The sequence below is a fragment of the Rhinoraja longicauda genome, chromosome 2 (genome assembly GCF_053455715.1).
Source record: "Rhinoraja longicauda isolate Sanriku21f chromosome 2, sRhiLon1.1, whole genome shotgun sequence".
Classification (NCBI taxonomy): Eukaryota; Metazoa; Chordata; class Chondrichthyes; order Rajiformes; family Arhynchobatidae; genus Rhinoraja; species Rhinoraja longicauda.
Genome location: NC_135954.1, coordinates 15,763,418 through 15,791,306, shown reverse-complemented (window position 1 = coordinate 15,791,306; position 27,889 = coordinate 15,763,418). Strand labels below are relative to the sequence as shown.

At 44.7% G+C, this 27,889-nt stretch overlaps 1 protein-coding gene across 10 annotated transcripts in view; it reads right to left on the bottom strand.

Annotated features, from left to right (window-relative positions):
- The window catches only part of ctnnd2b (catenin (cadherin-associated protein), delta 2b), a 775,275-nt gene that overhangs the window by 6,198 nt on the left and 741,188 nt on the right, over positions 1–27,889 (bottom strand). For 8 of the 10 annotated variants that reach the window (XM_078415264.1, XM_078415272.1, XM_078415320.1 and 5 more), the window contains 3 exons: positions 27,499–27,567; positions 20,226–20,352; positions 1,431–1,562 (listed from right to left, as the gene is read on the bottom strand). In XM_078415264.1, the coding sequence (XP_078271390.1) occupies positions 1,431–1,562; positions 20,226–20,352; positions 27,499–27,567 (328 nt within the window). The remainder of the gene's footprint in view (positions 1–1,430; positions 1,563–20,225; positions 20,353–27,498; positions 27,568–27,889) is intronic. The other 2 variants (XM_078415282.1, XM_078415310.1) reach the window with 1 other exon arrangement.

The following is a 27,889-nucleotide window of genomic DNA, read 5'->3' as shown; positions in this document are numbered from 1 at the left end:
AATACTGAAATGAATGAATACTAACTAAAAGGAGTGATCTCATATCCAAATATCTGACAGGATTTCGAATTAAGGTCATAAGGAATAGGAGTAGAATTAGGCCATTCAACCCATCAAGTCTACTCTGCCATTCAATCATGGCTGATCTAGCTCTCCCATTCTCCTGCCTTCTCCATAACCTCTGACACCAGTACTATTCAAGAATCTATCTATCTCTGCCTTAAAATATTAAGGATTATACCATCGCTGACATAGACCTGCCCAGGCATCATCTTGGGTCAGGTGAATTAATATATTTCAATCCCAGTAAGGAATGAATAGAGCAGACCAGAAAATACCTCTTTACTTAACTAATCACAGCTTGGTATAGTGAGACACTATACTGTAAAAAGTCTGTGTGAGAGATGAAGGTTGATAGCTGCTATAAAATATGCACCAATTAATAGCAGCAGAGAATAGAATTAAACCGAATGTGGGTGTTACTTCATTATCTTCCAGAGCTATCCTAGCATAATATGAAAACTTGGATAGAGCTGGAGAGTTTATTCAGAGGTCGTGGAACCATTCTCACAGACGTCACCAATTTCAGCAAGGTAGAGAACATGACAAGGCATACTCCTTTTATGTTTGAAGATGTGAAGATGTTTCCAATTTGCTCACTGAAAATACATATAAACCTGTGATCAAAGCAGAGTATCAAGGAATGGGGAGGTTCAGCTGAGAAAGTGAACCTAATGTAAAGACCACAACCTACCACAACAAGAGCAGTCCTGAACTACTATCTACCTCATTGGTGACCCTCGGACTATCCTTGATGGGACTTTGTTGGCTTTACCTTGCACTAAACTTTATTCCCTTATTATGTATCTATACACTATAAAGGCTCAATGGTAATCATGTATGTCTTTCTGCTGACTGGATAGCACGCAACAATTTTTTTTCACTGTACCTCGGTACATGTGACAATAAACTATGAAATGTGTCACCCGTGAGTTGATTGGATTGGTATAGATACTTGATAATAGACAATAGGTGCAGGAGTAGGCCATTCGGCCCTTCGAGTCAGCACCACCATTCAATGTGATCATGGCTAATCATTCTCAATCAGTACCCCGTTCCTGCCTTCTCCCCATACCCCCTGACTCCGCTATCTTTAAGAGCTCTAGCGCTCTCTTGAAAGTATCCAGAGAATTGGCCTCCACTGCCTTCTGAGGCAGAGAATTCCACAGATTTACAACTCTCTGACTGAAAAAGTTTTTCCTCATCTCCGTTCTAAATGGCCTACCCCTTATTCTTAAACATGATTGCCCTTATTCGTGATGACTAGCATGGACATAGGGGCCAAATGGCCTCTTTCTATGCCATACAATTATATGAACGGTGGAGTAGGATCAAAGGTCTACTCCAGGTCCTGCTTTCCATGTACTCACCTGGAACAGTATCTTTCCTGGAGGTGTGTTCCCCTTTGCTCCCATGGTAGCCAGAGTTGGTCCCGGTTGTGTCATAGTCAGACTTTCTCTCTTTTAAGTTGATCATCTCTCGCGGAGAAGCTGGGGCACTCGCTGAAAATGAGAGGGCACTGTGACTTAGCTTTAGTTTTAGTTTTCAAGATACAGCGTGAAAATAGGCCCTTCAGCCCACTGAATCTGCACAGACCAAAGATCACCCATAGACTAGTTCTATCGTACACAAGGGACAATTTACAGAAGTCAATTAACCTACAAATCCGCCAGTCTTTGGGATGTAGGAGGAAACTGGAGCACCCGGAGAAAACCCACACGGTCACAGGGAGAGCATACAAATTCCATGCAGACAGCACCCGTAGTCAGAATCCCGTAGTCAGAATCGAACCCTAGTCGAGAGCCGCTGTGAGGCAGCAGCTCTACCACTACGCCACTGTGCTGCCCACTGTGTTTTTTCCGTTTTATTTTAGACAAACTTAAAAAAAAGATGTAGATCCCTTAAAGATGGAAATGTTCTCTCTGCGTGACCAGATGAAAAACTTTTAGAATTGATGCATAATCTGGAGTACAACATTTTCAGGTGGGTAGGTGGGTCAGGAAAACAGTTCCACACACCCCCTGATTCCATTATCCATTGAAATCAACAAAAAGAAAAATTGTTAAAATCTTGAACCCAATTGCCTGACTCAGAAGAAAGAACAGTATCCCCATACCATGATCATGTATTCAACATTACCAAACACATGTAAACACATCAAACATTGTTGAAATAATAGAGCCAATAAAATGGCTAAATTGAAAAATGGATCCAGGCTCAGACTGTTCAAGTAATCTTTCAATCAATGACAAAAGGAGCTGCCTTGTAGTAAATCCAGCAAAGCTGAACCCTGACTATAGATTAATGAAACCATGTGTGAGGAGAAAACATCTGCAAATGAAATAAATAATTCACATGTACACAGCATCATTGACATGCTCAGGATGTCTCAACAGATATTGCAGGCGATAGAGTTTTGGACTTATTCAATATATTTTCAAACATTTAATCTAGAAAAGTTCAGCCAAAATATTAAGTTCAAAGTCTGTTAGGCAGCAATTTGCTAAAGACCATCTAAAAGCCAAAAATGTAAACTAACACTTTGGAGTTCCCATGGAACTACCAGCTTTTAATTTCATAACTGGGAAGATATGGATTCATCAGGATCACAAGAACACATGAATGTTTAAGTTGAGATCACAGCTGAAGTTTTCCTGCTTACACTCTGATTTTGGGCTCCTTGTCATAGAGTCATATAGCATGGAAACAAGCCCTTTGACCCAACTTGTTCAAACTGACCAAGATGTCCCATCTAAGCTAGTCCCATTTGGCCCGTATCCATCTAAATTTTCAAATTCATTTACCTGTCCAAGTGTCTTTTAAATGCTGTTGTAGTACCTGCCTCAACGACCTTCTTTAGCTGCTCGTTCCATATATCCACCTGCCTCTAAGTGAAAAAATTGCCCCTCAAGTTCCTATTAAATCTTGCCCCTTTCACTTTAAACCTATGTCCTCTAATTCTTGATTCCCCTTCCCTGGATAAAATACTGCATTCCATGTATCTATTCCCCTCATGATTTTATATAACATCAGCCCTTAGCCTCCTGCGCTCCAAGGAATAAAGTCTCGCCTGCCCAATCTCTCCTTCTAACTCAGGCCCTCGAGTCTTGGCAACCTCCTCCTAAATCTTCTCTGCACTCTTTCCAGCTTAACAACATCCTTCCTATAATCCTTCCTTCCAGTGACCAAAACTGAACACAATACTCCGAATGCAATGTCACCAATATCTTATACAACTGTAACAAACAACCCAACTTCTATACTCATTATCCTGAATGACGATGGCCAGTATGGTAAAAGCCTTCTTTATCACCCTATCTACCTATGACAACACTTTGAGGCAACTATATACCTGTACTCCTGGATCCCTCTACCACACTCCCAAGGGCCTACCATTCACTGTGAAGGTCCTGCGATGATTTGACAATATGAGACAAAATCAATATGGATTTATGAGAGAAAAATCATGTGCAACAAACCTACTGGAGTTCTTTGAAGATGTAAATGGTAGAATAAGGGATAAACAGTAGATGCAGTGTATTTGGAATATCAGAACCTCTTTGACAAGTCCCACCAAAGAGCTTTGAGTGCAAAATTAAAATACATGGGATTGTGCCTAATATACTAGCATGAGTTGAAAATGTGTTGACTTGCAAGAAATAGAGAGTAGAAACTGCATTTGCTGGAATCTGAAACAAAAACAGAAATACTGGAAGAACTCAGCCAGTCTAGCAGCATCTGCGGAAAGCGAAACCAGTTATAAGCAATCCCTGTGCAATAGCCGCACAGGTAACAGAAGTTCACCCTTACAAATTTCACAAATCACCACCCAAAATTTGAGACACAGAATAAAATTTCGCTCTTGCATGATTTATGTGGACAAGATGTAAATAAATAAACACACAATGTATTTTTATTCAGCTCATTTCTGGACACATGCACCGATAATGTGGCTTTGTGTGCTGATCGTTTTGGAGGAGGGAAAACCAATTCCCTCCCGCCCCCCTCTTCCTCTCCCCATCATAATACGGAGGGTCGTCTGTACCACTGTGGGTCCACTGGGTCCGTGCTGACCAGCGATCCCCGCACATTAGCACTAGGGACAATTTTTACATTTACCAAGCCAATTTACCTACATACCTGTGCGTCTTTGGAGTGTGGGAGGAAACCGAAGATCTCAGAGAAATTCCATGCGGGCACGGGGAGAACGTACAAATTCTGTACAGATGCACCCGTAGTTGGGATTGAACCCGGATCTCCAGCGTTGCAAGCGCTGTAAGGCAGTAACTTTACCGCTGTGCCACAGTGCCATCTGGTTGGAATTTTTTATAGACAGATTACTGGACAAAATTTGCCTGGCAGATATTAGGACAGGTGACCCTAAGACTGTGGGTAGAAATGTTGATTTTGGGAATGGTGTAAAGGAGTGTGGGATGGAGGGGAAGTTATGCAAGAGAATTCCAGAGTATAGGTGTTAGAAAGGTGAAGGCACAATAAGAAGCAAAGGAAATAGTGAACTTACATGAGGCAAGAATCAAAGGAGTGCAGCAATCTTAGGTAAAGAGGCAGGACGTGGGTGGTTAAGGGCCTGTCCCACTTAGGTGATTTTATGGCGACTGCCGGCGACTAGGCTGTCGCCGAACGTTCGCCTGGCTGCCGCGGGCATGATTATGAGGAGTCTTCAATGAATCGTAGCGGATCTCGGCGTGTCGTTGAAAAAATTTTCAGATAGAAATTTCTCGGCGACAGCTGGCTTGTCGCCAGGTATTGTAGCTTATTGCGGGCGCTGTCGCATGCTGTCCCCAGGTTTGCTAGGTTGTCGCAGATGTATTTAGTAGCACGTAATAAATTAAGAAAAGGCATTTGACGATACTAGAAGATAGTTTTGTTTAATCAATTTATTTACCGTCAGGACATTTGACAGGTAGATTGGAGGCAACAGTTTGACGGTCAGGTAAGCGTGGGAATTTTGCAATGTTTCCGAAGAATGTGTAATCTCTTAGCCAGGTGCTAGTTTCACAAAAAAAGTAACTTGTATCGATCTGACTCGGCATTGTCGTAGTAATTGCCGTAGGGTAAAAGAAAATGTTGGCGATCTGCTATGACTTTGACAGTCACTGGCAGTCGCCTTAAAAATCACGTAACTGGAACAGGCCCTTAACAGAATTCCGGATGGGCAAAATCAAGGAGAAGACTATTTTAGGTTCATGTGATCACCAGGATTACAGAAGGCAAACTAAATCATCTTTTATCATCCAGCAATGTGTTTTGCATGTGACCTTGTTTTATCCATGTTCCAGCATCGCTGGACTTTTCACGTGGAGTGCTGGGAGCGTGGGAAGATTCTGTAAGGTGTCACTGCTCTGTAATGGCAGGTATTTCTCATTGGTTTCAGTGCACCTGGTGTCATTGTGATGGGGTTGATTCTGGAATCATAGTCTGCAAGTCTTTGTACGGTCGCATGGATTTGGTCACTCATTTCCATTTTCCACCAGAGAATTTCAACTGTTTTAGCATTTTAATAGTCCAGAGACCAAGTGGGATGTTTCCTTTGGTAGATAATATTTTGTGGGTGACTTATGCAGGCTGATGCGCATGAAGGAGAAACAAATTCACTATTCGACCCACAAATCTCCCGATTTTGCATCAGATTCCAGTGGGAGTGCTTCACACCTGATGCTTGTCCGACCTATTTATTCATCTGTAGCTGGTTTCATTTCAGAATGCCCCAGGCACTTTGAAGCCAACAATGTATTTTTGAAGGGTGGTCATTGTTGTAACCTATTTATTGTGATATCTAATCTGCGCACATCGAGATCCCATAAATGGCATTCTGATAACCTTATACTTAGTTACATTGATTGTGGGGTAAATATGGGCGAGGCTGCAGCAATTTTTATACTACCTGAGAGATCTTGGTTAAAATTTCTTGTGAAAGACAGCAAATCCATCAGTGCACTGCTCAGAAATGCTGCACCTCAGTGTTTACATTGCACATTTTTAGTACACAAAATGATAGGCACAATACAAGGCACTGCAAATGCTGGTTAAAAACCCCCCACAAAATGTTGGAGTAACTCAGCAGGTCAGGCAACATCTCTGTAGGAATGCATAGGTGACATTTTGGGTCAAGACCCTTCTTCACATTGATGGTAATGGTGGGTGAAAGCTAGAAAAGAAGCGCCGGTGGGATAAAGTGATAGGTGGATACAGGTGAGGGGTAATTTTGATTCAGATGGGTGGACGAAGGCTAGAAAAGGAGACTGAAGAATGCGAGATAAGGAGTTTGGTAAAATGTGAAGCCAGATTAAAGGATGTAGGTGAAAGTGGTAGTGGAGGAAAGGGGAGCAGGTTAGTGGGAGAACGGAGCGTGCAAGGCACAGGAAGGCGAGGGGGGGAAAGGGTGTGACCTGAAATTGGAAAGTTTAACGTTGATACAGTTGGGTTGTAAGCTACCTTAGTTAGAACTGAGATGAGGAAAAACTTTTTCAGTCAGAGAGTTGTGAATCTGTGGAATTCTCTGCCTCAGTGGAGGCCAATTCTCTGAATGCATTCAAGAGAGAGCTAGATAGAGCTCTTAAGGATAGCGGAGTCAGGGGGTATGGGGAGAAGGCAGGAACGGGGTACTGATTGAGAATGACCAGCCATGATCACATTGAATGGCGGTGCTGGCTCGAAGGGCCGAATGGCCTCCTCCTGCACCTATTGTCTATTGATACACTGCAGACGTTTAGTAACAAACAATGTGTTTGAGTTCCAGTCTCGGTGTTTTAAAATAGAGTTACCACATGATGCAACGTTATACACTTCGCATCAATACTACCTGCCCCTTGTATGATCCCTTACCATTTAAATAAAACTTAAACTTTGTTCAGTAAATACGTTAAATGAAAAATACATTTAGAATACAGGTTCAATAAATACAAATTTTTTTTGTAAGCGTATAAATTACCACACTAATTTCCCACAGTGGAAATGTTATCCTTCAAAATATTTGGTTCATTTCGCAGTAACCTTCAAGTCATCCTTCAAGCTACAAAAAAAATAATTTACAAAACAGAAATAACTTATTGCAAATCCGCCCAATGGAAAGTTATGGCAAACCTGTCCTGATTAAATGTCCTGCTGTGAAACCAATTAACCGTTGCAGCTTTCTTTTAAATTACCTTTCTCGCTTCCCATTTTAAGCTGAGTTCTGGACACCCGAGGGGTACATAGAATGTTATTGGAGTATGTTACATCGTGACTTCAGTTGCAGAGGGATGTTGGAAACTATAGTGCACAAGCAATATTCCCTTGGGTGATGTGGTTGGCAGGGCTGTATATTCTGAATGATTTGGAATCATACATGTTGTGGGTAGAAGACTAAACAAAAGCCAAAGAAGAACATTTATTGAATGACATTTTTTTGGCTCCTGAGCAACTTACAGATCCTACTCAATTCAGGTTTCCAGTCCCAGTGGTCTTGCAATGAAATTGTCTGTTGTCAGCAAGAGATTTTCAGTCAAGGGAGCAAGCCAGCGATGGTTTTCAATGCAGGTTATTGAGCAATGAAAACTGATATGCATTAGTGAAAGGAGGAAATCTGTCTTCTCAATTTCAATGAGACTAACTGGGTGCATAGCTAGAATGCCAAAACAAGTTTTTAAATACCGAATAAACCAGTAGGAGAGGTACATTTCTATATGTCTTAACATTACTACAATACTCCAAAGAATTTTATGATATTTTGTGATTTATTTCCCTTATCACAAACTAAATCAAAAACTGAAGCTTGTTAACACATTTCGATCTACACAAACTTAGGGCCTAATTCTCAAGGCATCAAAGTCAGTGTAAGCACCATTTTTGGAAAGATCTGATTACATAACATTTTAGTGAATTATATGAGTCATTTCCTGGTGCAGGAAGGGCAGTTTATCTGCCAATGTTTTCAGTTATGCGTCCTTGTTTAAAACAAGTAGCGTTGGATTTCTTGCTCTGGACTTTAGACATTTATCATGGACAGTCCAGGACTTAGTCAACATAGTCAATAGACAATAGGTGCAGGAGGAGGCCATTCGGCCCTTCGAGCCAGCACCATCATTCAATGTGATCATGGCTGATCATTCTCAGTCAGTACCCCGTTCCTGCCTTCTCCCCATACCCCCTGACTCAGCTATCCTTAAGAGCTCTATGTAGCTCTCTCTTGAATGCATCCAGAGAATTGGCCTCCACTGCCTTCTGAGGCAGAGAATTCCACAGATTCACAACTCTGACTGAAAAAGTTTTTCCTCATCTCAGTTCCAAATGGCCTACCCCCTTATTCTTAAACTGTGGCCCCTTGTTCTGGACTCCCCCAACATTTGGGAACATGTTTCCTGCCTCTAACGTGTCCAACCCCTTAATAATCTTATATGTTTCGATAAGATCCCCTCTCATCCTTCTAAATTCCAGTGTATACGTCCTTGTTATCCACTGATTTGCCAATGGAAGACCCTCATACTGCATGAGGCTGGCCACTGACTTGAACCTTCAGAGGTTTTGAGCCACAGAATAAGCTCAGTTCAGCTCATTTTAGTTTATTGTCACGGTACAGTGAAAAGCTTTTGTTGCGTGCTAACCAGTCAGCAGAAAGACAATATATGATTACCATCGAGCCATTTACAGCGTATAGACCCATGATAAGGGAATAACATTTAGTGCAAGGAAACGGTTGCATTTCATTGGGTCAAGGTGAGTGTGGTGGGGTGGGAGACAACGTCTGGTATAAAGGCCGGACCTGAGCAGGGATGATTTGGAATGTCTCCAAAGGAGAGGAAATGTGCACCAAAGATAGACACAAAGTTCCAGAGTAACTTAGCGGGTCAGGCAACATCTCTGGAGAAAATGGATGGGTGACATTTCGGCTAGGACCCTTCTTCAGACTAAAAGTTGGGTTTCGGGGAGTAGGAGAGGGACGGTGGACAAGGAGGGAGGGGGGGGGGGGGGGGAGGGGTGGTTGAAGAGCTAGAGGTGAGAAGAGACCAGGATAATCAGGGCCAGTCACAGGCAGGGAGGCACCCTGTCGGCCCATTCTTAGCTAGGGGATGTGTGATCTCAAGAGAGAAGCAATGTGGAGAACTGTGGAGCTGGTTAAACAACTAGGGTGGAGGAAGGGGGCAAGGGCGGATGAGAGGGGAGGGGGCTTTCCCTCTACTGTTGTTGCTGAATCCCTCACTCACATTTCCTATATTTGCCGAACTTCAGCTCTGCATGCACCGGCCACATTCCACACAGCACGGAGGCAGAATGACCTTGGTCCTCACCTTTCATGTCACCAGCCTTTACATCCAGCACATCATCCTTTCTGTCAGCTGCAATGGGATCCCTCCACCAGGCACATTCTTCCCCTTTCAACTCCTTTCTGATATTTTTGCAGGGACCACTTTCTTTGTGACTCCCTAGTTCGCTCATCCCTACACACTCACCCACTCCTCCCCATTCACAGGCGGTTTCCCCTGCAACCATGGGAAGTGCAACACTTGTCACTACACCACCTCCCTCATTACTACCCAGGGACTCAAACTACTCTTCAGGCCAGTTAAAGGTGCTTCTGCACCTTCTCCTGCCTTATCTCAATGGTTCAATGATCTCTTTATTATCATGTGTGCACCACGAAGCATACATTCTTTGCACACAAGCCAACAAGACTATCACCAAACAAGCACAATCCTCCATTTCTAATTGCATTCAGTACTCTTGTTGTGACCTTCTCTACATTTGCGAAACCAAGTATTGTTGTAAACCAAGCAGGCAAATGTTTTGAGGAAAATCCACAACGGTTATGTTGCCCTCCTTGTTGCAAGCCATTTCAACTCCCCTTCCCAGTCCTCAGTCCTCAGCCATCTTCACTGCCAGGATTTGGTCAAATTCAGACCATATTTCTCCTAGATTGTCCACAGTGGTTGACCCAATGGTTTGAGCATTGAATTATCCAAGTTCAGGTAAGTCACACTCTCTGTGTTTATTTCCCTCTCCTGGATTCCAGCCCAACACCTCCACTACCTCCCCTTCACTTAGTTACATCCCCCACCCCACCCTCCCCAACCTGGTTCTATCTGCCTATCACTGAGACCCTACCTAGTTCTCCTACCCCCTTCCCTAACTGGTTCCATTTGCCCATCGTCCCTCATTACCACTCATTACCTTCCAACCCTTGAATCTACCTCCACTCTCTCCACTATGAGGAGCATTTGAAGGCTCTGGGTCTCTACTTGTTGGAGTTTAGAAGGATGTTGGGGGGATCTCATTGAAACCAACCGAATAACAAAAGGTCGAGATAGAGTGGATATGGAGAGGATGTTTCCTGTAATGGGAGAGCCTCGGATCGGAGGACACAGTCTCAGAATAAAATTCTTTAGAATGGAAATGAGGAGGGATTTTTTTTAGCCAGAGGGTGATGAATCTGCGGAATTCATTGCCACAGACAGCTGTGGAGGCCAGGAAATTGGGTGTTTTTAAAGAGGAGATTGGGAGGTTCGTGATTAGTAAGGGTGTCAAAGGTTATAGGGCAAAGGCAGAAGAATCAGGCTGAGAGGGAAAAGTAGATCAACCATGATCGAATGGCAGAGCAGACTCGATGGGCCAAATGGCCTAATTCTGCTCCTATGTCTTATGTTCACTCATTCCACCCCCCTTCCCCCACCGGCTTTACCCGTCCCACACGTCTTTTTACTGTTTCCTTATCCGTCCATACCAATCATCCACAACCCCCTGACTTGATCCCTCCTACTCCCCCACTGGCTCCATCTGCCATCACCTGGGCAGATGGGGCACCTGGGCATCTCACCTGGTTCCACCTACCACTTGCCAGCCCCTGCCTCACCCTACCCTCTTGCTCTCTCCCGCCTTTGTCCATTCTATACTCTCCATCCTGATACAGGATCTCGACCCAATATGTTGACAATCTCTTTATTCACAAAATGCTGGAGTAACTCAGCAGGTCAGGCAGCATCTCGGGAGAGAAGGAATGGGTGACGTTTCGGGTCGAGACCCTTCTTCAGACTGATGTCAGGGGGGCGGGACAAAGGAAGGATATAGGTGGAGACAGGAAGATAGAGAGAGATCTGGGAAGGAGGAGGGGAAGGGAGCTACCTAAAGTTGGAGAAGTCGACGTTCATACCACCGGGCTGCAAACTGCCCAGGCGAAATATGAGGTGCTGCTCCTCCAATTTCAGGCGGGCCTCACTATGGCACTGGAGGAGGCCCATGACAGAAAGGTCAGACTGGGAAAGGGAGGGGGAGTTAAAGTGCTCGGCCACCGGGAGGTCAGTTTTGTTAATGCGGACCGAGCGCAGGTGTTCAGCGGAGCGATCGCCGAGCCTGCGCTTGGTTTCGCCGATGTAAATAAGTTGACATCTAGAGCAGCGGATGCAATAGATGAGGTTGGAGGAGGTGCAGGTGAACCTTTGTCTCACCTGGAAAGACTGTTTGGGTCCTAGGATGGAGTTGAGGGGGGAGGTAAAGGGACAGGTGTTGCATCTCGTGCGGTTGCAGGGGAAAGTGCCCGGGGTTGGGGTGGTTTGGGTAGGAAGGGACGAGTGGACCAGGGAGTTACGGAGGGAACGGTCTCTGCGGAACGCAGAGAGGGGAGGGGATGGGAAGATATGGCCAGTGGTGGGGTCCCGTTGTAGGTGACGGAAATGTTGGTGGATGATATGTTGGATCCGCTGGCTGGTGGGGTGGAAGGTGAGAACGAGGGGGATTCTTTCCTTGTTGCGAGTGGGGGGAGGGGGAGCAAGAGCGGAGCTGCGGGATGTAGAAGAGACCCTAGTGAGAGCCTCATCTATAATGGCGGAGGGGAAGCCCCGTTTTCTGAAGAACGAGGACATCTCGGAAGCCCTAGTGTGAAACACCTCATCCCGGGCGCAGATGCGGCGTAGACGGGGGAATTGGGAGTAGGGGATAGACTTTTTGCAGGGGACCGGGTGGGAAGAAGTGTAGTCCAGATAGCTGTGCGAGTCGGTGGGTTTATAGTAAATGTCCGTCACTAGTCTATCTCCTGTGATGGAGATGGTGAGGTCCAGAAACGGGAGGTAGATGTCAGAGATAGTCCAGGTATATTTAAGGGCAGGATGGAAATTGGAGGTGAAGTGTATGAAGTCAGTGAGTTCTGCATGGGTGCAAGAGGTAGCACCAATGCAGTTGTCGATGTAGCAGAGGTAGAGTTCGGGGATGGGGCCAGTGTACGTCTGGAACAGGGATTGTTCGACGTACCCGACAAAGAGGCAGGCATAGCTAGGGCCCATGCGAGTGCCTATATCTACGCCTCTGGTTTGGAGGAAGTGGGAGGAGTTAAAGGAGAAGTTGTTGAGGGTAAGAACCAGCTCTGCTAGGCGGAGGAGAGTGTTGGTCGATGGGGATTGGCTGGTTCTACGGTCGAGGAAGAAACGGAGGGCTTCGAGACCATCCTTGTGGGGGATGGAAGTGTAGAGTGACTGGACATCCATGGTGAAGATGAGGGAGTGGGGGCCTGGGAACCGGAAGTTATCAAGGAGATGGAGAGCGTGCGAGGTGTCTTGGACGTAGGTGGGGAGGGATTTAACCAGGGGGGATAGGATGGAGTCGAGGTAGGTAGAGATAAGTTCGGTGGGGCATGAGCAGGCAGAGACAATGGGTCTGCCGGGACAGTTATGTTTGTGGATTTTGGGTAGGAGGTAGAATCGGGCCGTGCGGGGCTGGGGAACTATGAGATTGGAGGCACTGGGGGGTAGATTGCCGGAGATGATGAGGTCAGTGATGGTGCTGCTGATAAAGGTCTGGTGTTTATCGGTGGGGTCATGGTCCAGGGATAGGTAGGAAGAGGTGTCTGATAGTTGTCGTCTGGCCTCGGTCAGGGGCCAGCACGCCAGGTCAGCACGCCAGGTAGAGGTCAGCACGCCAGACTACCACAGCCCCTCCCTTGTCAGCGGGTTTAATGATTAAGTCCGGGTTGTTGCGGAGTGAGTGGAGGGCTGCACGTTCAGGAGGGGAGAGGTTGGAGTTCGTCAGGGGAGTGGAGAATTTGAGGCGGCTGATGTCACGCCGGCAGTTGGAGATAAAAAGTTCTAGTGAGGGTAGTTGGCCAAACTAGGGGGGGGCCAAGAGGAGGGGGGTCCATTGGAGACGGGAGAAGGGGTCATCAGTGGGGGGTCGGGACTCCTTCCCGTGGTAAAAGGCTCGGAGGCGGAGGCGGCGGAAGAAGAGCTCCACGTCATGGCGGACGCGGAACTCGTTGATGTGGGGGCGGAGGGGAACAAAGGTAAGGCCTCTGCTGAGGACCGACCATTCGGTGTCTGAAAGGGGGAGGTCAGGGGGGATGGCGAACACCCGGCAATGGTGGAGGTTGGGGCCGGATGGAGGCAGGGGGGCAGGTGGAGGGGGAGGGGATGTATGGTGGGGGGTGGTGGGTTAGCAGGGCAGAGGGGGGCATGAGGACCGATGTGGGGAGTACTGGGGGTCGCCTGGCTGGAGGGGGAAGGGGGAGACCCAGTGGAACCCCTGCTGCAGTTACCTGTAGTAGGGGGTGGGCAGTAGGACCCAGCAGTGCTGAGGGGCTCTGCCTGGTGGGGGCTGTGGGCCCAGCGCGGTGTGTGTGGGCCAGGTGGAGCTGCAGCCTGTTGTTGGTCCCGGGGGCCGGGTACAGCGAAGGCTGTGACCTGCTGCTGGGCGGTGGAGCGGTGCGGGTCGAAACGGTCGCTGGGGGCGGCCCGCGGGGACCTGGAGTCCGGGTAAGTGGAGGTCGGCTCGGTCAGCGGATGGCCGGGGAGGGCGTGGGCGGCGGTGAAGGGGTCGGGAAGGACGTGGGCGGCAGCGGCGGTGCAGAGGCCTCGGTCGTCGGCGGCAGCGGCCCCGGGGAGGCGGTGGAGGTCGGCGGCGGCAGCCTCAGGTAAGCCTCGGCAATCGGCGGCCCCGGGGAGGCGGTGGAGGTCAACGGCAGTGAAAGCTTCAGGGGGGCCTCGGACATCGGCGGCAATGACCCCGGGGAGGCGGTGGAGGTCGGCGGTGGTCGCAGCGGACCCGGGAAGGCGGTGGAGGTCGGTGGTGTTTGCCTTCACAGAGGCTACTTGATCCATTGAGTAAATCCAGCAGTTTTTAAAAATCTGCTGCAGTCACTGATTCATAGCAGCACACCGTCAGGATCGAACCTGGGTCTCTGGCGCTGTATGGCAACAACTCCACCCCTCTGCCACCGTACCACCCCCATTTTATTCCAATCTTAAGGCTAGTATCTGCACAAGCTGCAGATGATCCAACATGATAGAAAATCAAAACACAAGTGTGTCCTTACAGAGAAGGTCACAGCTTGGAGCAATGAAATACAATTATGTAATGACATTCATCCATCTCACAAGACCCAATGAGATGTTCGGCTCAATTTGCCTGCAAAAAAATCAATTCTGTTTTGAAATGAGTTAACACTCGTCATTCTGATTTTAATGCCAGCATATTAATATATGGGTCATCTGATAGGCACACGTAGTAAAAGCCACAAACTGACTTCTCTTTTAATATTGGTGTCCCTGGATGGAAGGGTTCCCTGCAGCACAGTAGAAATTATTCATCACTAATGTCACTTAAAGAAAGTTTGTTTACTAACATTAAAGGCTCAAAGATTTTGGATGAATGTCACCCACACAGTTAATCAGGAGCACATGGAAGAAACAGTTAATGATCAATAAATTAAACGTTCTGTATGCTATTTTCTATTTTCTCTCTAAGGCAATGATGAGAATCATTTGCTTCCACTCTGCTCTGACTTCTAAAATGAGGGATGAAACATTGAGATGTCGAGTCATCGAGCACGGGAACAGGCCCTTCCGCCCAATTCATCCATGCTGACCACAATTTCCCATCCAATGCAGTCCCGTTTGCCTGTGCCCGACCTGTATCCCTCCAAACCTTTCCTGTTCATGTACCTGCCTCAACTATATCCTCAGGCAGCTTGTCCAAATACGCACCACCCTCTGTGTGAAAATGCTGCCCCTCAGGTTCCCCAAAATTGTGTTTTTGAGAAGCTCCTTAGAGGAGCAAAGGAAGCAGAAAGGTTAAGGCATTTATGTAAAGAATTCCTAAAGCCTCCCATCACCTTCCTCTTTAGTTACCCAAAGCTATCATTAAGAACTTTTCCTCCCTGACTGTCTGAATAGAAATAGACAATAGACAATAGGTGCAGGAGGAGGCCATTCGGCCCTTCGAGCCAGCACTGCCATTCAATGTGATCATGGCTGATCATTCTCAATCGGTACCCCGTTCCTGCCTTCTCCCCATACCCCCTGACTCCGCTATCCTTAAGAGCTCTATCTAGCTCTCTCTTGAATGCATTCAGAGAATTGGCCTCCACTGCCTTCTGAGGCAGAGAATTCCACAGATTTACAACTCTCTGACTGAAAAAGTTTTTCCTCGTCTCAGTTCTAAATGGCCTACCCCTTATTCTTAAACTGTGGCCCCTTGTTCTGGACTCCCCCAACTTTGGGAACATGTTTCCTGCCTCTAACGTGTCCAACCCCTTAATAATCTTATTAATGCTAAATAAATTATCTGTAAAATCCTTGCCAACACAAAACATGGAGTTATCCCCTCTATTTATTCCTGGAAAACTCAAGTGATCTAAATTTTCATGTTACATATGAGGGCTTTGTAATAGTATTTTGCTATATATCAAGATAGTTTCCTCTTTGTCCTGGCATTTAATTTAGATATTTCAAGCTCTTCTCCAATCACCAGCTGTATTTAAACAGCAGTTAGTATATTGTACAACCTGTTACCCTGCACCACTTAGAATTGTTTTGTGTGTTTAAGCACATGAAAGGTAATTGAATATTAACAAGTGGTGCTTTGTTGACTTGTATTCTCAACAAGTATGCACTTGAAGTGCTACAAATGACAACTTTAAAATGTTTATTTAATCATCAGGTATTTTTGAAAGATAGAACTTTCGCTATTTGGAAGGATATAAAATTATACAGGATCCTGGATTTATTTTGTGAGGACATTAAACACAAAGCAAGGAGGCTATAATAAACTCTTATAAATCATCAGTTAGCTGGAGTATTAGTGGTATTCAAGCACTATTCTTTAACCCTGGTGACAGTGTAGATGAAATATCACCTGAATGATACTATATTAATGTGGAGAGACAGGAGAAGCTTAGATTGTTCTACCTACAATAGATATTTGTGACAGATTTTAAACTATTTCAAAATCCTGAGTTCCTAGGTGTACAAATCCTCAGTAACCAAAATAATGGATCGACTGGGCTTATATTCACTGGAATTTAGAAGGATGAGAGGGGATCTTATAGAAACATATAAAATTCTTAAGGGATTGGACAGGCTAGATGCAGGAAAAATGTTCCCAATGTTGGGGGAGTCCAGAACAAGGACTGAGATGAGGAAAAACTTTTTCACGCAGAGAGTTGTGAATCTGGAATTCTCTGCCACTGAAGGCAGTGGAGGCCATTTCACTGGATGTATTCAAGAGAGAGAGTTAGATATAGCTCTTAAGGCTGATAGAATCAAGGGATATGGGGGAGAAATCAGGAATGAGATACTGAAGATCGACACAAAAAGTTGGAGTAACTCAGCGGAACAGGCAGCATCTCTGGAGAGAAGGAATGGGTGATGTTTTACGTCAAGACCTTGTTTTGAATGATCAGCCATGATCATATTGAATGGCGGTGCTGGCTCGAATGACCTACTCTTGCACCTATTTTCTATGTTTCTATTGGGACATGAACTTCCTGAATGGATGTCGCTAAAGTCATCTCCCTTGCACCCAACTCATCTATTAAACTATATTCTTCACTCTGGTATTTTTCTCTTTGTTTTACCTGTGTAAGGCTTGATTGTATTCATGTAGAGTATGATCTGATTTAATTGCATAGCCAACAAAAACTATTCCTCAGTAGACACACGATAATAAACCAATTCAAACCAAATAAACATATAGAAACATGGAATTGCTGATGCTGGTTTCTGACTGAAAACATCACCTATCCATGCCCTCCAGAGATGTTACCTGATCTGTTGGGTTACTCTGGCACTTTGTGTCTTTTTTTTCCAAGTAAACATATACATGTTGTACAATGTTCTGAAAGCACTAATATGAACTAATAAACATATTCAACATTTAAAACCTAAAAGAAATGATGGTAAATGACAAACTTAGATTTTACAATAGTGATAGGTCTTGAAAGCACAATGTGCATTTGTGTAAACAAAGATTGCGATCCATCAGAGCAGCATACAACAGGGACACTGGACAGAAGTGGAAACTGTTTATGAAGAGCAATGATTGATTCCTCAATATAAAATATATACACATATATATATAGCAATATATACAGCAATATATACAACAATGTTTATATAGCAATACATATAGCAATATGCATATATATAGCAATATATATGTATAGACACCCACACACATACTTAGATACGTGTATACCTATATATATATATATATAGGTATACACGTATCTAAGTATGTGTGTGGGTGTATATACATATATATTGAATCAATCATTGCTTTTCATAAACTGTTTCCAGATCACTTGTGTCTAGTGACTCCCTCCTGCGTGCTGCTCTAAGAGAATGCATTCTTTGTGTGTGTGTGTGTGTGTATATATGCATACACACACATATATATATTTATATACACATACACACACACATATATATATATATATATATGTCTGAAGAAGGGTCTCGACCCGAAACGTCATCCATTTCTTCTGCAGAGATGCTGCTTGGTCCGCTGAGTTACTCCAGCATTTTGTGTCTATCTATATATATATATATATATATATATATTTATATATACACACACACGTATATATATATATATATACACACACACATATATATATACACACACACGTATATAAACATAGCACAAAAAGTAAGGACATTTGTGTTTGGTAGATTATTTCTTTGTTGTAACAATGCTTCTTGGCAATAAATCTTATACCGTTGGAAAGCCTGTTTATTTCCCTTTTAAATGGTGCCACATTTGTAAGGAACATGCATTTGTGGGATGAGCAGCAGAGCTGAGTATATGGGTTGCGCCCATGAAAAATTTGCCAAATCTTCTCTGCCAATGCCAAACAGCTTATTCTGCTGTTGCTATTGACTCTTGTTTTGAGCTTCTGGTACCCCCAGGTGCTGACAATCAGGTGCCTGATTGGCACCTGATTGGCAGCATCTGTGAGCATGGGCCCTGCTGCAGTGGTCAGTAGGTGTCTGCTCCAAGAATCGGCATGCCACGTTTGACTGATCTGGATAGGGCCCGTGCGATAGGGCAACTTCAAGCTGGTGTTCCGCAAAACCAAGTTGCGGCATTATTTGGTGTAGCCCTAGTACCATCTCCAAAGTGAAGGCCAAGTTCCATATAACGGGGGATGTCAGAGACAGGCCGCGAAGTGGGCGTCCCAAGAAGACGACACCCGAAGAAGACCGTTTCCTCACCCTGTCAGCACTTAGGAACCGTAGGCTGTCTTCTACAGATTTGCAGTCAAGGTTTGCAGGACGATATGGCCGACGGCTCTCTGCCCAGACAATTCGGAACAGACTGCACGCAGCCGATCTCCGGTCTCATAGGGCTGCCAGGAGGCCTGCCATGACTGCCCTTCACCGTCAGGCCCGTTTGGGCTGGTGTCGGCAACACGTGCACTGGAACCTGAACATGTGGAGGAACGTTATGTTCAGCGATGAGTCCAGATTCTGCCTACGGCAGTTGGATCATAGGGTCAAAGTGTGGAGAAGACACGGAGAACGCTATGCTGATTGCTGCACCGATAGAGTAACATCTTTTGGTGGAGGCAGTGTGATGGTGTGGGGCAGCATCTCCCTCACTGGAAAAATGAGGTTTGTCATCATTGGAGGCAATCTCAATGCAGAGAGATATCGAGATGAGATTCTGCAACCAGTGGCAATCCCATATCTCCACAGTCTGGGACCGAACTCTATCCTCCAAGATGACAATGCTCGCCCCCACAGAGCAGGGTTTCTCAGAGACTACCTCCAGAATTTGGGAGTGGATAGGATGGAATGGCCTGCCAGCAGTCCTGACCTCAACCCCATTGAACACTTGTGGGATCAGCTTGGGCGTGCTGTTCGTGCCAGAGTGACCAACACAACCACGTTGGCTGACTTGCGACAAATGCTGGTTGAAGAATGGGATGCCATCCCACAACAGTGTGTGACCAGGCTGGTGACCAGCATGAGGAGGAGGTGCCAGGCTGTTGTGGCTGTGTATGGTTCTTCCACACGCTACTGAGGCTCCTGTTTATTAAATGAATAAATTGTTAAATTGCCAATATGTCTTGTTTCTTCAGACTTCAATCATCCAATCCACCAAACAACACCGAACAAGAGTCAATGGCAGAATAAGCTGTTTGGCATTGGCAGAGAAGATTTGGCTGATTTTTCATGGGCGCATCTCTGCTGCTCATCCCACAAATGCATGTTCCTTACAAATGTGGCACCATTTAAAAGGGAAATAAACAGGCTTTCCAACGGTATAAGATTTATTGCCAAGAAGCATTGTTACAACAAAGAAATAATCTACCAAACACAAATGTCCTTACTTTTTGTGCTATGTTTATATACATATACACACACACACACACACACATATAATACACCTCATAGGGCTGACCTCATGACAATGTGGATCTACGGACAGTAAATCAACAGATATCGGGGAACAAGAGCAGAGCAGAGCAAATTATGAAACATACACGAGGTTTCATAACATATGGACCCAAATTTAAGAGTGTTAGCAACAAAGGGATATCTTGAGGAGGTTTTCTTATGTAGCAAATTAATGCGACCTAGAACGTGGTGGAAACAAAACTTTGAAAGACAAATTGAACACACACTGGGTCTGCTGATCACTGGGGAAATTATTAAAGGACAATAGATTATCCACTGGTGTGATTTATAGGGCTAAGGGAGAATTGGGACTAATTGGTCAATTATTTCAGAGAGTCAGCATAAGCACAGTAGGCTAGTAGCTGCCTTCTGTGCTCTTTTGTATACGTGGTTGAACGTAATTTGTTTTTCTTTTTTTCAATTTAAATAGTAGGGACTTCACTTTGCAATGTCTGCAATTAAAATGACACCAGTTTGGGATGTGATCTGTGTCCTGCTGCAGCTTACCTGAGCGATTGTTCGGGGACATCCTGACTGGTGATATGGAGGGAGTGCGTGAGGAAGAGTAGGGTCTCTGCCTATCTCGTTCTATTGTAGAAGACGTAGCCACAAAATGATACTGAGACCATCCATCCTGCAAAAAAACCCCAAAGTGAATGCATTATTAATTGCCCTTATTATAGCAACTGCAACAGCAACGCAGAATGGGTCCATGAATCCCCATGGACATTATCAAAAGGCTAGGGATTATTCATTGTTACAATTAAATTAGATAGAAAGTAAAATAAAAATGGGATTAGATGAAGCTCCATCATTTACCACAGAAGATTTAAGTGGCACTGTCAATTTTTTTCCAACATCAAAAAGTGAGTTAATCTGATTTGGGATGAGATTTATTGTTCAAGCAATACTTGAAAAGCTTCCACAGCAATATCAACAACCAGAGTAAGCATAAAATCATAAGGTGAAAGATACAACTTTCTGAACTTGCTCAGTGATCAGTCAGCCTAATCATTGAATGTTTAGGAAAGGAGTGACACTGCAAAAGTCATTAAAATCGGCACTGACATTAAATTAGTGATATATTTCAAAACTGATACATTCGTACAAACAGGGCAATGACTGAATGCAGAATTTATTCCAGAAACAAGGAAAGTTGAATTTGAACACAACAAGAAAGAATGAATGGGTGGCATGATTGGCAGGTAACGATCTGGTCAAAAGACTCAAGATAGATTCCCAAAATGCATCCCACATCCACTGGCAAGATTCTAAATTACCAGAACAATCACCACATAAAATGTCATTATTCATAAGCTTGTTGATAGATGCATCTTTATGATGCCTGGGTATATCTATAGCAATGCAACACCTATGTGGACAAGCAGATAGTTGTTGCATCCACTCATTAATAAAAAACTAATTACAAAATGTAGGAGCTTGTAAGGCTCACTAGAACTCCACAATTCTTGATTCCCCCAACACCTAGAAGTCTGTTGATCTGTCTGAGCTGCTACAATGCTCTCACATCACACTTATGCTTATATTACAGCTCACGTAAAACAATATATTCTACAGATTCATAATTTAAATCTGCACAGTTGTTCGAACCTGACAAACAAAAATCAGTGGTCTGCACCTTGGATTAAATTGGAAGTCATAGGGCTGTTTGGACTTTAGACGATAGATTTTAGAGATACAACGCAGAAACAGGGCCCTCAGCCAACCGAATCCGCGCTGAACCAGCGACGACAGTGTACACTAATCTACACGCACTAGGGACAATTTACACTTTTACAGAAGCCAATTAACCTACAAACCTGTATGTCTTTGGATTTTGGGAGGAAACTAGACCCTTCTTCAGACATCGAGCAGTACCCTAGCTTAGAGAATCCAGGCAATATCTTGATGAACCTGTTCCACAGATTTAAAATAAATCTCCCAGATAAGCTTAAAGGGAACATAGGAAATGGGACTCTGGTAAGTTTGCAGAGAGTGCAGAAACTGTTGGGAACTGGAGCCTCAGGTAGTCTGACGAAGGATCACGACCCGAAACGTCACCCATTCCTTCTCTCCAGAGATGTTGCCTGTCCTGCTGAGTTACTCCAGCATTTTGTGTCTTTCTTTGCTTTATACAACCAGCTGCAGTTCCTTCCTACACCTTAAACTGACAATGACTGTAAAACTCGTTTTCACCCAGCACACAGCTAACAATGAACAATTTCCTTGATCATCATTACTTTTTTGCATATCTTTCGTTTCTTTGTTCTTATCACTCTATATTATCGTCTATATCTCACCTTTCCCTTTCCCATGAGGAGTGGAGGCCAATTCTCTGGATGCTTTCAAGAGAGAGCTAGATAGAGCTCTTAAGGATAGCGGAGTCAGGGGATATGGGGAGAAGGCAGGAACGGGGTACTGATTGAGAATGATCAGCCATGATCACATTGAATGGTGGTGCTGGCTCAAAGGGCCGAATGGCCTACTCCTGCACCTATTGTCTATTGACTCGAAACGTCACCTATTACTTTTCTCCAGAGATGTTGCCTGACCTGCTGAGTTACCCCAGCTTTTTGTGTCTACCTTGAGCAACTATTTTCTTGATTGCATTCCATGAAACCTGGAATTCTATTCACAAAATCATCCCATTAAACAAGAAGTCGTATAACAACACTTCTATTACTAATACCTCGAGTACTATATCAACATTTAAAAGAACAATTGGACAAGTACATGGATTGGCAAGGTTTCTAGGGATATGGGCCAAATGAGGGCAGGTGGGACTGGTGTTGATGGAGCATCTTGGTCAGCATGGGCAAGGTGGGCTGAAGGGCCTGTTTCCATGCTGCATGATTCTATGACTCTATGGCTCTATTCCCTTTAATAACTTAACAAGATAATTTAACAGGTCAAGATCTACTTTTTAAAGAAAAAAAGACAGCAGATGCTGAAATTTAGGTCAAAAAAAGAATGCTGGACAAATTCAACAGGTCAAGCAGCATCTGTGGCGCCAGAAGGAGTAAGTCGACGTTTCATGTCGAGTCTCCACATGAAGACTGATTGTTAAATTGAAAATTGACTTGATCATCAGTGTTCTTTCCAGTGAGAACCTGCACTATCCAATGTACTATCCAATGCTCCCCACCAGGTGGCAGTAAGAGTCTTTACAGTTAGACTTTGAGTGCGTGCCCCACAGGAGAGATGTGACCTTGCACTCAATGTGTGGCGAAACATGTCTAATGAATAGCAAACACTTTGGGCTGAACAATTTGAGATTCCAGATTGTAGTGGATGTTGTGACCATTTAAAATATATACTTAAACAAAATAGGATTTTAAACATGAAACTCTTATGTGAGTAAATGCTCAGAGGGTGGCACAATGTCTTCCAGCGCCAGAGACCCGGGTTTGATCCTGACTACGGGTGCTGTCTGCATGGAGTTTGTACGTTATCCCTGTGAACGAGTGGGTTTTCTCCGGGTGCTGCGGTTTCCTCCCACACTCCAAATATGGACTGCTTTGTATGTTAATTGGCTTCAGTAAAAATTGTAAATTGTCCCCAGTGTGTAGTGGCTGGTCTCGGTGGGCCTAAGGGGCTGTTTCCACGCTGTGTCTCTAAAGTCTAAAGTCAAGGGTACATTTCCCTGGCCCTTTGTTTATGCTCGCGGGACATGGGGTTGCAGACTAGACTGGGGGTTACTGCTTTTCTCAAATGCCCTAGCAATGAATGGCTTCACATTCAGTCATCCACATTGTTGTAGCATTGAGTCACATATATTCCTGTAAACTCTCTTCAGAGCACAAACATGGAGCATTTTTATTCATATTTCATACTTCTCAAGAAGACATTAAGTGTTTGATTGTCATATGTACTGAAAACGTAACAATGAAATTCTTACTTGCAGCAGCGTAACATGTCTGTGAGCACATTCTCATTCTCCGACTTAATTAATTACAACTCCAAACCCACTCAAATGGTCATCAATTCCACCATCAGCTACCATGGGGCAATTTACAGCATCCGTATAACATACTAACCAGCATGTGTTTGGGTTATGGGAGGAAAGGGGAGCATCCAGCAGAAACCCATGTGGTCACAGATAGACACAAAATGCTGGAGTAACTCAGTGGTCCAGGCAGCATCTTTGGAGATAAGTCTCTGGAGGGGTCTGAAGAAGAGTCCGAACCCGAAACGTCACCTATCTATTCTCTACAGGGATGCTGCCTGACCGCCTGAGTTACTCCAACACTTTCCGTCTATCTTTGGTATAAACCAGCATCTTCTGCTCCGTCTTATTACATGTGGTCACAGGTTGGGTTTGTTTGTGCAAATTCAAAAGAGAAGTACCCTTTCCCCCCAGGTATTGCAATGCATAGCATTACTTTTGGTGGTTTGAGGATAATATGGTGGCCAAGAGAAGATGGTAGAGAACCCTTACCAGCCAATACTGACAGAAACTCAAGGTTGTCAATGAATTGAAAGTTGATATCCTGGGCAGTCAGAGGCCAAGTCAGACAAAGGTGACCAGAGAGACTGCATGCTTCACAAGATCGTATTGCAATATTTTATTTTAGCAGGAGATTGAATCCAGGTCTATTGGTAAATGTGCATTGCAGGCAACGCACTTGCATAATCTTTGGTGGATTGAGAAAAAAACATGTTTTAAGGCCTCATATTTGGGACAAGATTGCACAGCAGTGATCACTGGTCTCCCGAGACATGGACTATCTTCAACTTAGGACACTGGAAAAATACCACCACACAGACTCCACAAAATCCTCCAAATTCACTGGAAAGACATGCAGCCCATTGCCAGCGTCTTCTTCAAACCAATATCTCCAGCAATCAGGGTCTAGTTGCGCTCGGTTTGCTCCATTGGACAAGCCATGTCATTCCTATGCTTGACTCAAATGACCCGAAATGGACTCTCTTTTCCAAGCCCTGCACATGCAGACTTTGAAAAAGATTCAAGGATATGGCCAAAGCTTTGAAAAATAATGCAGCATCGCCAGTGATGGCTGGAAATCTCTGGTTCACAACGTTAAACATAGAAGAGGAGTACTCGGGATGGTCTCAAGAACCTCCATGAATTGGGAACACACAGTCTAGAGCAGGCAGTGGAAGGAACACACCTCGCTGCCTGATGCCTCCTTATGCAGAAGTGTATGAAGTTTCCACATTGGCCTCATCAGTCACTCTAGAACTGAAGAGAACCAGAACGGAATAAGTTATTCACGATATCAAGGGACTGCCTAAGAGAAAGAAGAGCAAGTGTGTACACTGTACTGCCTAAAATATTGCTCATCAAGCCAACTTCAAGGATGTCTCAAAGCAGGAGAGATATAGGGAGTACGGAGGGGGATTGTGACATCTCCACGTTTGCGGATGACATAAAGCTGGGGGGCAGTGTAAGCTGCGAGGAGGATGCTATGAGGCTGCAGGGTGACTTGGATAGGTTGGGTGAGTGGGCAGATGCATTGCAGATGCAGTATAATATGGATAAATGTGAGGTTATCCACTTTGGTGGCAAGAACAGAAAGGCAGATTATTATCTGAATAGTGTCAGATTAGGAAAAGGGGAGGTGCAACGAGACCTGGGTGTGCTTGTACATCAGTCAATGAAAGTAAGCATGCAGGTACAGAAGGCAATGATGAAAGCGAATGGCATGTTGGCCTTCATTGCGAGAGGAATTGAGTTTAGGAGCAAGGAAGTCCTACTGCAGTTGTACAAGGCCCTGAGACTACACCTGGAGTATTGTGTGCAATTTTGATCTCCTAATTTGAGGAAGAACATTATTGCTCTTGAGGGTATGCAGCGTAGGTTCACCAGGTTAATTCCTGGGATGGCGGGACTGACATATGATGAACGAATGGGTCGACTGGGCTTGTATTCACTGGAATTTAGAAGGATGAGATCTTATAGAAACATATAAAATTCTTAAAGGATTGGACAGGCTAGATGCAGGAAAAATGTTCCCGATGTTGGGGGAGTCCAGGATCAGGGGTCACAGTTTAAGAATATGGGGGGTAGGTCATTTAGGACTGAGATGAGGAAAAACCTTTTCATCCCAGAGAGTTGTGAATCTGTGGAATTTTCTGCCACAGAAGGCAGTGGAGCTCGATTCACTGAATGTTTTCAAGAGAGAGTTAGATTTAGCACTTAGGTCTAAAGGAATTAAGGGATATGGAGAGAAAGCAGGAACGGGGTACTGATTTTATATGATCAGCCATAATCATATTGAATGGCGGTGCTGGCTCGAAGGGCCGAATGGCCTACTCCTGCACCTATTTTCTATGTTTCTATGGAAAGAATCCAGATATTAGGAGCCAGACACCATTCAAAATGATGCACAAGAAGCCAATAGATTTCTTTAGAGATACAGCGTGGAAACAGGCCCTTTGGCCCACCGACTCCACACCGACCAGCGATCCCCGCACATTAACACTATCCGACTTCTTTTTCTTGATTTCCTAATTCCATTCCTTTAGCCTCAGTAATCCCTGATTCGATATCAGGCTCTCATGTTCTCCACTTCTCTAAAAATGCTCTGAGTCTTTTGGATGGGGATTTTCCTCAGGGGATGCTTTTATCAATAGTTTCTGACCTTTCCCATTGCTCCTGCAGAAGACAGGCTAAATGTATGAATCTGCACTCAGATAATTTAGTCAAACCTGCCTTCACACCTCTCACTGCCAGCTAGCACTCATAATACAAAACAAATTACAAACTGCTCAGTTTTCTTTCAAAAATGATAATCAGGATTCAATTCACATCGGAGTGAAATCCTTGTGCTGCTCGTCTGCACAAAGCTCTGAATCACAGTTGCTCCCACTGGGACTCTGCAACAAGAGAGTACCAATCTGCTTCACTGAATCTATTCAATGCCTGTGGTGAAACAAGAGCAGCCAAAACATAAAACAAGATAAGCCAAACATAAAAGTTTGTTCTATTTGGAGGTCGAGGAGTTAAGGAATCACTTTCTGCTGAATTTTAATACCTAACAATTAGTGAGTTGGGAAAAGAACAGGATTAAAATTAAAAAGGACTGAAACAGCAACCCAAGTCACTTAAATTCACTCACTTCCAAGGAGAGGCAAGAAGGTAAATTAAAAATTATGGTGGCGCAGCGGTAGAGTTGCTGCCTTACAGCGCTTGCAGCACCGGAGACCCGGGTTCAATCCTAACTACGGGTGCTGTCTATACGGAGTTTGTACGTTCTCCCCGTGACCGCGTGGGTTTTCTCCGACATCTTGGGTTTCCTCCCACACTCCAAAGATGTACAGGTTTGCAGGTTAATTGACCTGGCATAAGTGTAAATTGTCCCTAGCGTGTGTAGGATAGTGTTAATGCGCGGGAATCGCTGGTCGGTGCGAACTCGGTGAGCCGAAGAGCCTTTTTCCTCGCTGAGTAACTAAACTAAACTAAAAAAAGTAGGGCTCCATGTATTTTGATTATTAATCTACATTGGCCAAGTTCTCAGACCTCAGAAACTCATCAAGTGATGAGAAGGGTTGAACATGTCAGGCCCACTAGTTAGAAATGTAGGAGTGTCTACTCTGGACACCAATAACCTTACTACCCTCTCATGGTCTCCCCATCTTGACCACCACATGTGCCTCCTTCCCAACAACACATCCATACCCCTCACTCACCACATGACTGCTCCCGACCGGCACACCCCGATCACCATCTCAACTACTTGCACACCAGCGTGCTCACGGAGCCTCTCACCACCTGCAGTACAGAACGCACCCGTCATCTCTCCCCTACCACACCTACCTGTTCATCTTGGTTGGGGCCTTGTGCTGCTGGCTTCCCTCCTGATGGACCTCCATCTTGCCAATTAGACTGCCATGTGGAAAGCCATCAGAAAGAAAAATAAATAGGTCCTGCAGTTAACAAAAAAGCAGGAAGAACAGGAAACCCATTCTGTTGGGTTTTCCAACCTCAAATCGGCGTCCTCCCCCCACGAGGATTACCCATCTGAGCTAAAATTAAGGCCTGGGCACTTGCTGCTTCATTTCCATGACCTGTTATCCATTTTAGGGCTGTTCAAACTCAGCATTCACATGGCTGAGCCAGATATTGTAGGTTCAAGCCCTACTGTAGCAAATATCTCAGACTGTAATTGCAATGTCCAGAGATTTCTGCACTGCAAGAAGTTCATCTC